Source organism: Neomonachus schauinslandi, chromosome 3 (assembly GCF_002201575.2).
Source record: "Neomonachus schauinslandi chromosome 3, ASM220157v2, whole genome shotgun sequence".
Taxonomy (NCBI): Eukaryota; Metazoa; Chordata; class Mammalia; order Carnivora; family Phocidae; genus Neomonachus; species Neomonachus schauinslandi.
This window is the reverse complement of record NC_058405.1, coordinates 185,180,263-185,193,371: the sequence shown is the minus strand read 5'-3', so window position 1 is coordinate 185,193,371 and position 13,109 is coordinate 185,180,263. Positions and strand designations below refer to the sequence as shown.

The following is a 13,109-nucleotide window of genomic DNA, read 5'->3' as shown; positions in this document are numbered from 1 at the left end:
GTGCAAGACTCTCACCTTGCCTTCATGGAGGAGGAAAAGGGAAAAGGGACCCACAGGAATGGAGTCTTCTCTCTCCATGTCTCCACCTTTCAGAGATCCAGGAGGGAGAAGAGGGTCCCAGCCCCGTGACTCTCAGATGCTTGGGGTTTGGCACACTTTAGCCCGGCTCTGACTTTTCCCAGTTCCTGTTCCCTCTCTGTGCCTCCCCCAACTGGCCACTCTCCCTCTGCCTCATCTTTCATGCCCGCCTCCACCCCAAACTTGCTTTTTCCTCCCCACCCTCCAGAGCACAATAGGCTCTCACCCTTGCCGGACAAGCCCTTCCCCCTCTTTATCACAAATGCCTCCAGAACCTACGTCTGCTGACTTGCCTCCCTCCCAAGCCTGCCTCCTCTGGATCTGAAGCCCCCACTTTCCTGAGCATGCAGGGCTCTGCAACGAAATGAAGGGGCTGCCCTCCTGCTTCCCTCCATTTAGAGGACTTGCCCTTTGGCGAGGCCGCTCATTGTTTTTCTTTTACTGCAACCCTCTAAGCCTGGGTGTGCTCCACGGTTAGCCCACAGGGCGTCACTGCTTTCTCCTCCTGCCTGCCAGGTCCCTTCCCTGCTCAGCGCAGACTTTTCCTCTCCAGGAAGCCCGCCCTGCTAGCCCAAGCTGGGGGAGCTGCCCTCCCTCCCCACCATTGTCCTTTTCTGCCTATAAAGCTAGTGGCTCTTTCCAGGGGTCCTTCCCTGCAGGGATGGGACTCCACAGGCTGCCTGGGTGCTCGGTGGATACTTAGGGTATCGGTACTGGGGTGGATAAGTGACACATGACAGGAGTCCCTACAGAACTGCCAGACTCCTGAGTGGCCTTTTCTCTCTCTTTTGCCATTGGGAGGAGTTTTCACGCTGAGCGTTCAATAAAGTGCTGCCAACAGTTCCTGTTCAGCTGCTCAGTGGGTCCAACTTTCCCAGTCCTGGCCCCTGGGGCCAGAGCAGAAAAAGCAGACCTCATGAGGGAAAAGCAGGAACGAGGAACCTGAGTCCCCATTCTAGACCCAAGAGGGAGAGAGCTTCCTTGGCACCTCGCTGTGGGAGGAACCCAAGGCACTGACTTGCTGACTACCTCCTTTCCGGAAGGTTCCTCCAGCCTAGTCCTGGAACTGCGCTCCACCCCACCTTCCGGCAGTTAAGCCCGGGCTGCTCCCTGGCCTGCCCCAGGGAAGCCTCGCTCCACAGGTGACTGTTCCTGGATCCGGTCTGTTGCAAATGACCACGGCCCAGTGGTCAGCAGTGGGGGCTCACCAGAAGATTCCACTTCCAAAGAGGGAAAGTAGAGTCTGAGACTCTGCCCACACTGGGGTGGGGTTGGGTGGGGTTGGTTTATTCAATTTAGTCTCAAAGCTCAAAGAGAGGGGAGACTTAGATAGTTAGCCAGCTGTCACCAAGTACGTCCAAGGGACACAAAAGACAGGAAGAACCAGCCTGCAGACATTCAGACAGAAGGAGGTAACCACTGTGCACCAGAAGCTTCCAACCTGTCCTTAATGAGAGGTTTCAGAGGAGGTAGCTGTTGTCCCCTGCAAACGAGCCCCATGCCTGGCCCTAGTCAATCTGCCCAGCTCCTTAAACAGGTGTAAATAAAGCGAGTCTCAGGGAAGTTCCAGATTGGTAACATTTTCCTTTGATCAGCAGGCAAAGACGAGAGAAGACCTCCATAACCCACTCAGAAATCCCTCCCTCTTCCCCCTTCTTGCTCCTCTTCCTTACTCCTCAAATGAAAGAGTGGTGCCACTCTACAGTTGTTACCAGGGAGCAGCAATGGGGTGGTGGGGAGCTGCATGGAAGTGGTGAATCAACTCACCAGAACTCCCAAAGGGTGCCCTGTCAATGTCTGAATCCTCTTCCGGGCTCAGAAATTCTGCTACCCCAAACTCAGACCTCGGGTGCGGGTTATTTCCTAAACAAAGGGACCTTGGGCTCGGTGGGTGTGCAGTCCCAGGTGGGAAGGAGACAGCCTGAAGGGACAGTGTGCCATTGCCTCCTGCCCTCTAGGCCCAGCTGTGGGAACTACCCACGTGGCACCTGATTCCCCCTGCTCTCCTTGACTGTCACTGCCCTGTGCCTCGGGCACAGCTTCCGTTCCCTGAAACAACTCCTCTAGGCACCTGCATCTGGCTGTGGTCTTCGTGCCTAGGGACCGCCCCCATGCCCCTGTTGGGTGCTCTCCAGCAGAGGTCCTGCTGGGTGGCATGGGATCATACACTTCGGCACCTGGCTCAATTCTTGAGGTGCCCATCCCCAAGGGACTCCTCAGAGCCCAAGGCACCAAGACACCCTGCCCCGGGAGAGGGAGTTGTGAGCAGCAGGTAGAAGTGACTTTTGCCCCGGCAGCTTCAGCACAGATCTATCTGAGGCTGAAAACAACGAAGGCAACCGCCTGTCACAGTTCACGGAAGCCACACTGGGCTCGAAGCTGGGTAAAGCTCCCTCCCCAGCCCGTGCAGGTGCACAGGACACCGCAGCGAACATCCTCACGCTGCGGTTCCTCGGTTCCTCGCGTGGGTGCAGACAGGCTCGGGCGCGCACCCGTGAGCGCACACGGAAGCCATCCGCCGGGTCAGGGCGGTTCTGTGCGGCGGACCCAGGCTGAGCGCGAACTTAAGAGCCACGGTGACGGGTACAGGATGCTCATACGCACCCGCACCACTATCTCGGGCCTGCCATCTTAGCCCATCTGTTCGCGATTCACTCTCAAACACACCCGCAGGCGAAAAGCTTGCCCTCTCCCGTGCAGGACTTGCGCTCCCCCCTGCGGCCCCCGGGCAAACCTCGCTCTCCCCGCGCCTCCCGCCCAGACCTCCGCCCCATCCTCTGCCTCCCTAACTTGAAGACGTTGGTGCGATCTGAACTCCTGAGTAGGTGAAAGGTGGAGCCGCAGTACCAGGCCTGCACCTGTCTGGTGCCCAGGGAAGAGTTTGGCAACAAGACAGATCTGCGTGGATTTCGGGCTGGGCCAACTTCACCGCTGTGCGGCTTTGGGCAAGTGACTTAGTTCCTCTGAGCCTGTCTTTGCACCTGCACAGAGGGAAACTGATCCCTTCTGGGGAGAGCGCGTGTGTTGAGGTCCAAGCGTGTGTGCAGGGCACCGGGAGCACCAACGCTTGGCATGCCTGGCACGCGCTCGCTGCAAATGGAGTTCCCTGTGCGTGCCGCTTTGCAGCCGCGAGTGCAGCGAGAGAGAGCTGGCGGAGCCGCGGGATCCCTCCGGGGCTGGGATGGAGGTGGGGGCAGTGGGGGAGCCCCCGCGGCCCCCTCCGGGCCCTCGGCGCGCGTGCCATTGGCCCTGGCGGCCCGGTGGGCGGGAGGATGACATCAGCGGCAGGTTGGATTATAAAGGCGCGAGCGGAGCCGCGGGCTCAGAGCGCACCCAGCCGGCGCCGCGCAGCACTGGGACTCGCGCCCACACCGCAGCCCGGCCAGCCTGCTCCGCGCTCGCCTGCCTGTCTGCCCGCCCGCCCCGTGCGCCCTCGCTGCCGCGGGTCTGCGCCCCTCGACCCCACCGGCACCATGCACCTCTCCCAGCTGCTGGCCTGCGCCCTGCTGCTCACGCTACTCTCGCTCCGGCCCTCCGAAGCCAAGCCCGGGGCGCCGCCGAAGGTGGGTGCTGTTGCATGGACAGCGGGACTGTGAGGGGCCATGGGAGGGCTGGGGGCCCAGAAGGATGCGGCGCACAAGCGGGAGCAGAGGGCGGGAAGGCGGCCCTCTTCTCCGAGCTGTGCACGGGTGAGAGCCGGGGAGCCCTCGACACCAACTCGGGGGTCTAGGTCCCCAGCCTCGGGAGAACGTCGACAGATGCGCAGCCCCTGCCCCAGGGTGGCCAGCCCGGCAGGGGGCAAAGGAGGGGAGGGCAAGGGGCTCCCGAAGGAGCGGACAGCGGCGGCTGCGTGGCAGGTGGCTGCCGGGCCAAGCTGTCCGGCATCTGTGGGGGCGCGCTCAGGGCTCGGAAGGGACAAATCGCGCCGGCGGGCGCGTCGGGCTGGAGCATCAGGGGTCCCGCAAAGTACCTCGCGCTGCCGCCGGGCGTCCCTTCACCTGCCCGCCCTTTCCCTCGGACAGGTCCCGCGAACTCCGCCGGGAGAGGAGCTGGCCGAGCCCCAGGCTGCGGGCGGCGGTCAGAAGAAGGGCGACAAAACTCCCGGGGGCGGCGGCGCCAACCTCAAGGGCGACCGGTCGCGACTGCTCCGCGACCTGCGCGTGGACACCAAGTCGCGGGCGGCGTGGGCCCGCCTTCTGCATGAGCACCCCAACGCGCGCAAATACAAAGGAGGCAACAAGAAGGGCTTGTCCAAGGGCTGCTTCGGCCTCAAGCTGGACCGGATCGGCTCCATGAGCGGCTTGGGATGTTAGTGCGGCGACCCCTGGCGGCGGTGAGTACCACCAACCCTGGCGGCCCGGAGCTTGTGCACACCTAGCTCCCCCGCGGCGCCCGTCAGAACCAAGCCTGAATCCCCCACCCCACTCCCACCCCACCCGCGCCGCCCGCAGGCGGGTCCCTTTCTGATCCCCTGGCGCTGGGCCCAGCCGACCTTTGGAGGCGAGCCAGGCGATCCCAGCACGAGAACCAGTGTGTGTGCGAGGCATTTGCCCCCAACCCCATTGATCGTCCCATTTTACGGAAGAAAAAAGTGAGGGATAAAGCGGTCAGGGAACTTTGGCAAGGTCAGAAATGGCTCAACACGGATGAACCCACCTCACTTCCTTTAGAGAAGCAGAGACAACTTGGTGGGGTCCTGCCCACTCCCCAACGACCATAAGCCAGCCAGCAGAACTGGTCCCAATCGGCCATTTGAGGGTATTGAGGGGAGATGGCGGGTTCGTGGGAGCAGAGAAGGAAGGGCAAACACACAAGCGGAGGGTAAGTTTATCTACCAGCCACTGGTATCGTGGTGCCCAGGCATTAGGCAGCCCAGAGGTCAGGGCTGCTTCCCGAGACTGATTTGGACATACTTGGAGAAATACCTGCCCCTTCACAATAGAGAGAATAGCCCTCTGTCGGCATCACCAGGACGCCCTTCTGCCCCAGAGCTTTCTGATTCTTACTCCTTCTCTAAACCGTGGCTGTGAGCAGACTGGTCTGTCCAGGGTCCTGATGCTGCTTGCTGCCTGCAAGACTTCAGGATGGAAACTCAGTGTTCGTGGCATTATTTCAGGGCAGGGAAAAAGACTAAAATAAATCTTTTTTTTTTTTTTTTGCCCCAACCTGGGCCTCAGCATGTCCCAAACGGCTCCTCACCATCTCCCCGCCTCCATCATGCCTGGGACCTCTGTTTCTGGCGTGGCCTCCACACCCTCTACTAGGGCTGGAAACCCCTGTGCTTCCTTCAGCCCCTGCTGGGTGCTGCGTCCTGGCAGTGTGGCAAAGACCCTCCCCACCTCCCCCCTCCTGTCCATCCCTGCTGCCCATCAGTTCTTACGGAGAAACAGAGCCCACCTCTGAAAGTGACATTCAAGTGCTTTAGGATCTGACTCTTTTTGGTGTCCAACATTTCCTGGCCGCCTGGCGGCTGCCATTCTGCATCACACAGCCTGTCTGTCCCACTCCAAGGCCACAGGGAAGCGGCTCTCTTACCCTGGAAGCCTTGTCAGCGTCCGCGCTGTCTGCCCCCAGAGGGCAACGAGAGCGCCCCTCTTTGAAGCTCTCCAGCACATTGCCTAAGCCTTTTTGACAGCACAGAACCCTTTTTCAACAGAGCCATAGTTGCTTGGGAACCTATTTAGCTCCTCCATATGAACTCATGAGCAACTTGAGGGCCAAGCACTAGCCAAAGGTGATCTGGAACCCATGGCAGCCCAAAGAGGCTTTTAAAAATACTTGTCAATGACCAGAGAAACATGCCCCCCCCCCCACCCAGGTTAGGGGCATTCCTCTCCCACCCGCCTGGGCTTTAGCAGGGTTTTCCCTCTGTACAGCCAGACCTGACTGTGTGTTCCCCCCCATTTCTGCAGGGGCTTCGTTTGTCTGAGATCTTGACTTGCCCCTGCCCAGGAAGAGGTGATTCTGGCCTTTTGTAGCTTCCATTGTCGTGGCTTTGCTCTCTTCCATCCTGTCTAAACAATGAAGAGATGGAGCTACAGGCCTCACATTTTTAGTTCACGTTGATTTAAGCACCAACCTCAAACTTTAGAATCTAAACAAATGTTATTCAATGGGTTAGCAGGAGACAAGATGAGGAAGGGGGCCTGGAAAGTGTCTGGCGTGCACATCCCCCTAGGCTCCTTGTTCTTGGGTGTGGCTGGCTGGGGAGCTGCTGGGCAGGAGGCCAGATTGCTAGGACTCTCAGCCCCTTTGACGAGGGAAATTTGTCGACCTCCCAGAAGTTCTGTCCTTCAGCTGAACAGCCACCTCCAACACCTTAACCTTCTCAGCCCCACCCTCACGCCACAGCCGTCAGGATAAGACAGAGCATCCTTCCTGTTGCCGGCAGCCTCCTAGAGAGGACGACTGGGCAGCTCTCTGTCTCAGCTTCAAAGACAAAGACAGCTTAGATTTTTCACATTAATGAAAACTCATCCCAGGCTGTGGCCATTTCTTCACTCAGGAGTTGACTTTGGCTCTAAGCAACCACCATAATGACTGTCGCTGACCATTATAGTCTTGATTATAAAATTCTAATGACAGAGACGGGGCGTGGCCGATGCCTGAATGAACACCTTGCCCAGGAGCCCCAGGGACATCCCAGACATCTGTCATCTGTTTAAACACATGGGGCAGCCAGAGACGGGAGTTGAGGGACAGTTCATCAAGGCCCAGGGTCCCTGTGCGTGTGCTGGCCTCTGGGAGGGCACCACACCGTCTCAGGGGGACTCCTTCCTCGGGCCCCAGAGCACCCACACGCCCATTAGCAGAGAGCTGGTAGAGGCCTCAGCAAAGGACTCTTCTAACCCTCCACCCAGTGAACCCAGTATGACCATTCCTTGCCCCGGGGCTGGCGGGAGACCCCGCTTCCTCTGCGTCTGAAGGGGACCCTTTCTGTGGCGCAGCGAGCTGCAGATGGAAAGGCTATTTAATGAGGGGCAGCTTGACCCAGACACCCTGCCAATGCCCATCGTGTGGCCCCCTGTTGAATCTTAAAGCCGGCCCTGGGGAGGTGGCTATTATTCCATTTTATGGGTGAGGAAAGCGATACTCAAAGCTATCCAGGGCCATCCAGGAAGTTAATGTCAGAGTTGGGATTCGAGCCCAGAACTCCCAACTCCTCAGGTGGGTGCCTTCTCCTTCCCTCAGCTGTCACGCAGACACAGAAAGCTGAGGCAAGCACCTCACGGAGGGTTTGTGTCATTAGCAAAAAAAGGGAGGAGGGCATCGCCTCACCCGGTGCCAAGGGCCAGGCCTGCAGGGAGCCTGAGGGGGAGGAAAGCTGGCAGACATCCTGGTTCCACCTGCGCTGGGGCAGGAAGTGCCAAGGACACAGCAGATGAGGTGAGGGCCAGAGAGGGGCCCCTTCCCCACTCCAGGACGGCCTGGTCAGGGCTAGTCGGCCCAGGTGGGACTCAGCTTCACATTGCTCGGGAAAAGCGCCGGTCCTGCAGGCTGGGCTTCTCAGCTGAGTGTCCCATGTCCCCTCTGTGTTTCAGGATTGGGAACTTGCTCCGTTTTGCTGAGGTCATTCTTGGTCATCAGCCTCACAGCATCTGGAAGCACCTCCAACGCAATGTGGCTTTTACATTTCCTTTTTTTTTTTTTCCCCCGGTACTAGGAATACACAACACCAGCTGTTTTATTATTATTTGGGAAGGGGGGTATGATTTTATTGTTTGGGGGTTTTTTTAATGAAAAATAAAAAGTTATATATTATATATATATTATATACATGCAACACACACACCTACACGAACGTGATGACAAGGGACAGTTGTTAAGAGACTGACAAAACCAGCTGTAAAACATTGCTGTTTGTAAATTCATGTCATGCATAAATGTATTTATGTTGTAAAGCTATTTATATTGTTTATAAAGAGATATTTATAAAAATTTTATTTATGTAACTAAATGAAAGAAGTCAATCATTGTAATGTTTTTGTCTTAACTAGTGGAAAAATGTAAAAAAAAAGTCATTCCATGAACATCTTGAAAACTGTCTTTATTTACTTACTGCATTTATTGTTTAGATATTAGTCTGAGGAAGAGGGGAAATGTGAAGACAAGGCTTTTGCCTTTCTTCCCTCCAGCTGTAGGTTCAACCAGTTTCCCGATTCTGGATTTGTTTGTATCAGAATCCCCTGGGGATCCTGGGGCACAGGGGTGGCTCAGTCGGTTAAGCGTCTGCTTTCAGCTCGGGTCATGATCCCGGGGTCCTGGGATCGAGCCCCACGTCGGGTTCCCTGATCAGCGGAGAGCCTGCTTCTCCCTCTCCCCCTGCCCCCCCCCCCCCCCCCCGGCTCATGCTTTCCCTCCCTCTCTCTCCCCTCCCTCTCTCTCAAATAAATAAATAAAATCTCAAAAAAAAAAATGAAAAAAGATCTTGGGGATCTTGCTAAAAGTAAAGACTCCTGCCCCCACAACCCCCTGATTGACTGAATCTGAGCCCCCCAGGCAGGATAAGACTCACCATGTGCATTTTGTCTCCGGTGGTTCTAACCAGTTCGGCCCGGTCAGGAGGCTCTGCTCAGAGCCCTTCACAGCTGGGAAGTCAGATGCTGTGAATTAAATTAACATGGAATTTAGCTGACTGAGGGTCCTCTAATTCTACTCCATCTCTTCTCTGTTATTAGAGGAGGGAAAGAACTGGAAACTCTTCTGTTTGGAGAGATTTAGGTTTCTGTGTAGGTTGCAGAATTGGTCAGGTTACCTTGTGAATCTTAGCGCACAAACGCATACGGTGGTTCGTTTTATCTCAGAGTGAATGTCATGGTCAACAGGGACCGAGGCCGAGGACCTCAGAGAGAACAGGAGCTATTAGCTTCCATGTTTGCACAGTGTGCTGTGCTTTGCCAGGGGCTGTGGTGTTTCTCTTCACTTGAAGCTGCTAACAATTATGATTCCTATGCCCCGTGGAGCCTGAATGTGACATTATGAATATTTAGAATCTCTTTGCCTGAAACCTGCAAGAAAATCAAATAACTCCGAGATAATCTCACCACATCCTTGGCGTGGTGACCCCTTGCATCTGTCTCCTGTCCCCTGTTGGGTGAAAGCAGGGACAAAAAGAGCCTTTCGGGCTGGTTATATCAGCTGGGAGGGAATTGGACAGCGTGGCCCCGAGGTCACGGGTCGGCAGGCCAGGCTGAGTGGTTTCCCGGGAAAACCGGCACGTGGGGGAGGTGGCCAGGACACCCAGCCTTTCTGCTGACATCGGAGCTCATGGCCTTTCTTCCCTGCAGCTGCAGGTTCTCAGGACAACCCAGTGACCTCGCCCAGGTGAGAAAACTGCTTCTAAGACAGGTTCCAGCTGGGGAAGGTTAGGGCCCTTCCCACCCCCACGCTCAACTTCCACCACTGCCCCAGGGAACAGCTCGTCCAGGGTGTGGCTATCTTCCTCGGTCTCACCCCACCTCTGTGGCTCAGAACTCAGGTGCCTACGTCAATGAGGGTGAGGGCTTGCTGCACGCAGCCCTCACCAGTGCCTCAGTTCACTGTGAGTCTGCAGACCCCATGCCGGGGGATGCAGAGGGGGGCTGCAGAAGCAGGGGGAACAAGAAGGCAAGGGGTACACTGTGGGCTTTGCTGGTGGTGAGGTAGGCACATCTCCCCTAACCCCAAAGACACAAGGGGGAAGAATTCTGGGATTCAGGGAGTCACTAAAGGTTTTTCCTGTGGACAGGACCTGGGATGCCAGTAACCCCCCAGCCCAAGTATACATGCTATCCTACCAAGTAGCTCTCACCCCATGAATTAGTCCACAAATAGCTTCAGTCCCCACGGGGTGGAAGCCAGTCCCTTGGTCTGTTGGCTTAAGATGTTGCTAGACAGCCAGTCCTCCTTTGCTATCCAAACCTGAAATCTTATGGCTGCTTCCTCAGCAGTGACAAGGACATGTCATCCCGGCAGGAATTTCTGCTGAAAAGCCAGGAAGGATAGGCAAATATTCCATAAATAACAGGACAAGTTTTGAAACCTTCAGAGATTTCCCCAGGTGGTATTACCCAAGAAATTCCAATCCTCTGGTCTGGGTCTTGGTCTCCCCCGTCTCTCCAAGCACCTTGCCTCCAAAGCTGCCTGGGGAACCCACAGCTTCTGTCTCGTGCGGGGTGACCACGACAGCCAGGACCACCTGGAAGGTATGGCTCCCGAGAGGTACCATCCCTGCACCTACCATGGAGGTGATGGGAGCACTAAGGAGACAGAGTCTCCAGATCCTCGGCCAGGCACGTGGTTCCAGGAGTCTACCTCTGCCCTTCCACATACCCAAGACGTGGGAGGTCCTCCGGTGATAGCCATGACCCCGAAGGAGTGGTCCAAAATGGACTGCACAGGAGCAGGGAGCCTCTGGGGGTGATCAGAGAGATGACAATGTCTGAACAGGCTCAGAGCCTGAAAAGGGACAGACCGAGGAGCCCCCTCTCTTAGGGACCATGTAAGTGGGGAGGGTCCCATCAGAAATGGAATTTGACTCAGACGGTTCACATGAAGAGGCTTTACTGAAGGTACTACTCACAGAGGTGTGGGCAGGTGCCACCGAGGAGCCAGGGGGTGGCCACTTCCTCCCCTGGGAGGAAAGGAGGAAGCTGTCCCTGAGTTGGAGCTGGGTGGAGGGGGTGTCCCATGGGAGCGGAGCCATGGTGCAGGACATGTCCCCAAAACAGGGAGAAATACCCCAAACTCTCTCTCCCCTCCTTGCTCCCTCTCTTGCTGGTGTCTCACAGGCTGTAGGCTGAGGCTGGGAGGCGTTTCTCTCTCTGGTACCTTAGTAAGGTCCATCCTTCCTGGTTCGTCCTGATTCTGACATCACATTGTCTGTCAGTCACTTTGGAGTGCTGTGAGTTTGGGTCCTCATCTACACCTTCCTGTATGTGTGGCCCTCTCCAGAAACAGTTTTGGAGCCAGGAACTCTTTGCCAACAAAGTACATTTCAGATTTGCGAGGGGCAGAAGTTTATCTACTTCATGAATGTTTTTCCCTTTTTCATGGTACCAGGACACAGGCTCTTAATTAATTCCACTATTTTGCTATTTTCTGATCTGTATATTTTTGCTCATATATTTTTTTACTTAGTAATGTTATCTATATTGATTTTCTTAACAACTTCCCTCTACCTTTTCTCAATTTGTAATTGAACATTGATCTCTGAGTACGGCTAAGTGTCACTGTCATTTAAGGACTTCCTACATCACATGCTCTGTATTTCCTAGTAAAGTCTTTTTTATCTGATATGAACATTATCACTCCAACTTTATTTTTATTTGTGCTTGATATCTTTGCGCAAACTTGGATTCTTCCCCTTGCTGTGTTTTTTTTTTTAATTTAGGTGTGTTTATCAAGTTTTAGATTAAAATATATGTAATTTGAGACATTTTGGAATGTAATGAGGAAACTAGATTGTTCTTGCCATCATTATTGCTTATTCTTGGGCCAACTTCTTCATCTGCATTTTAACTCTGTTTTTAAGGTTCTTTAATTTTTTTGTTGTTGTTCCTTTACATTTAATTTTTTTTTCTGTATACTGTTTTGTTTGCTTTTATCTTCTACAATGATTTGGAAAGTAGACACCCTGTTTTTAATTCTGTTAGTGGTTCCATTTATTTTTTCATGAAAATTATTAAACCCACATTTATATTATTATCAAAATCAAAATCACAAACAATAACTGCAGGCTCCTTCACAAGAGAGACAAAGAATTTAGCCCATTTGCTTTTTCCCTGGTCTCTGTCCTTTCTGGATCTCAATTAACATAATCTGAGGGCACTCTCCTCAACTGGACCATTAAAACCACCAAAACATCCTCTCTCCAAAATTCCTTCAGCTTTCTGTTTGTTGCCCCATTGCAATCAGATATTTAGACCTTCGACCCTAACCCTCTTCCCCAGATGGGGTCCCATTGCACACTATCCCTTTCCCTGGGCTGGCTTCACTACCCACTGCCTGTCTCCATGGTCTTTGTGGGGTGGGGCGCTCCAGCAGGTCTGGGGTTTCCATTTCAGCCCCAGGGTATGGTATGGTGTGTGTGTGTGTGTGTGTGTGTGTTGTGGGGGCTGTGTGGTGTGTGTGCGGTGTGCATTGCGCACTTGTGTCTTGCGGTGTGCATGCGTGCGTGTGTGTGTGGTGTATGTGTGTGTGTGTTTGGGGGCTGGTGGTGTGTGTGCGGTGTGCATTGCGCACGCGTGTCGTGCGGTGTGCGTGCGTGCGCAGGGGCGGTGTGCGGGCGCGCCTCTCCCCGGGCAGTGCGGGGTGCGCTTCCTGCCCGCCGCCCGCCGCCCCCTTCCCTTCCCGCGCGCCGCCTCCCTGAGCCGAGCACGCAGCGGCTGCGCATCGCTCCTCGGGCCGCAGAGCTGCAGACCCGGAGCTGGACAGACTTGTCGCCCCCCCGGGCTGGCCGGCTCTCCAAGGCCTCTCTCGGAGGCCTTCACCCCCTTTGTTTAATCTGCTGGGGAGCCCCGTGAGGCCAAAGCGAGGTTCCAGGTGTTGAGCTGGGTCAGGAAGGCGCCCCACACCTGGATGGACACCAGGGGGCGCCACAGCTCTGGACCGATCAAGGGCTCCCAGGGGACAAAGGCAGACAGGGCCGAGTGCGGGCCAGAGAGGCAGGGCGTCGAGCGAGCGAGGTGCCCTGTGGCGCACGTGCGAACTGGGGCATGGACCCCGGGCGTGGGTGCTCAGGGTGAGATGGGGGACGCGGGCTGCGCCTTGAGCCCTGAGCCCTGGGAAGCGCTACCGGACTCCCTCTCCTGGCTTGGGGCTCAGGTCCGTTGGTCTGTGGGCTCGGTTCACACATTCTTCCGGGGCGCAGAAGGCCCAGGCCTGGTGTGAATTCTGAGTGTGAGCAGAGCGCAGGGCCGGCAGACTGCCGCAGCAGCCTCCTGGGGGCACGCCGCCCCAAACACATTGGGCCCCAGGAGGGCTGCCTGAGCTGCTCAGGATCTACCTCCTTTCCACGCCGTGAAGTAGCTCCAGTTTGTGAGCTCCCGCAC

General features: G+C 55.7%; 1 protein-coding gene across 1 annotated transcript; it reads left to right on the top strand.

Moving 5' to 3' along the window:
• The first annotated feature begins 3,551 nt into the window (after window positions 1-3,551).
• On the top strand, window positions 3,552-4,391 carry NPPC (natriuretic peptide C). Its single transcript, XM_021690356.1, has 2 exons — window positions 3,552-3,641; window positions 4,101-4,391. The coding sequence occupies exons 1-2, from the start codon at window positions 3,552-3,554 to the stop codon at window positions 4,389-4,391; spliced, it is 381 nt and encodes a 126-aa protein (XP_021546031.1).
• Window positions 4,392-13,109: the final 8,718 nt, after the last annotated feature.

Bases quoted from the DNA above. Each gene is read 5' to 3' on its own strand.
- NPPC (XM_021690356.1), top strand. From the start codon at position 3,552: ATGCACCTCTCCCAGCTGCTGGCCTGCGCCCTGCTGCTCACGCTACTC. The intron at 3,642-4,100 runs GTGGGTGCTGTT...TCCCTCGGACAG, and splicing joins AGCCCGGGGCGCCGCCGAAG to GTCCCGCGAACTCCGCCGGG.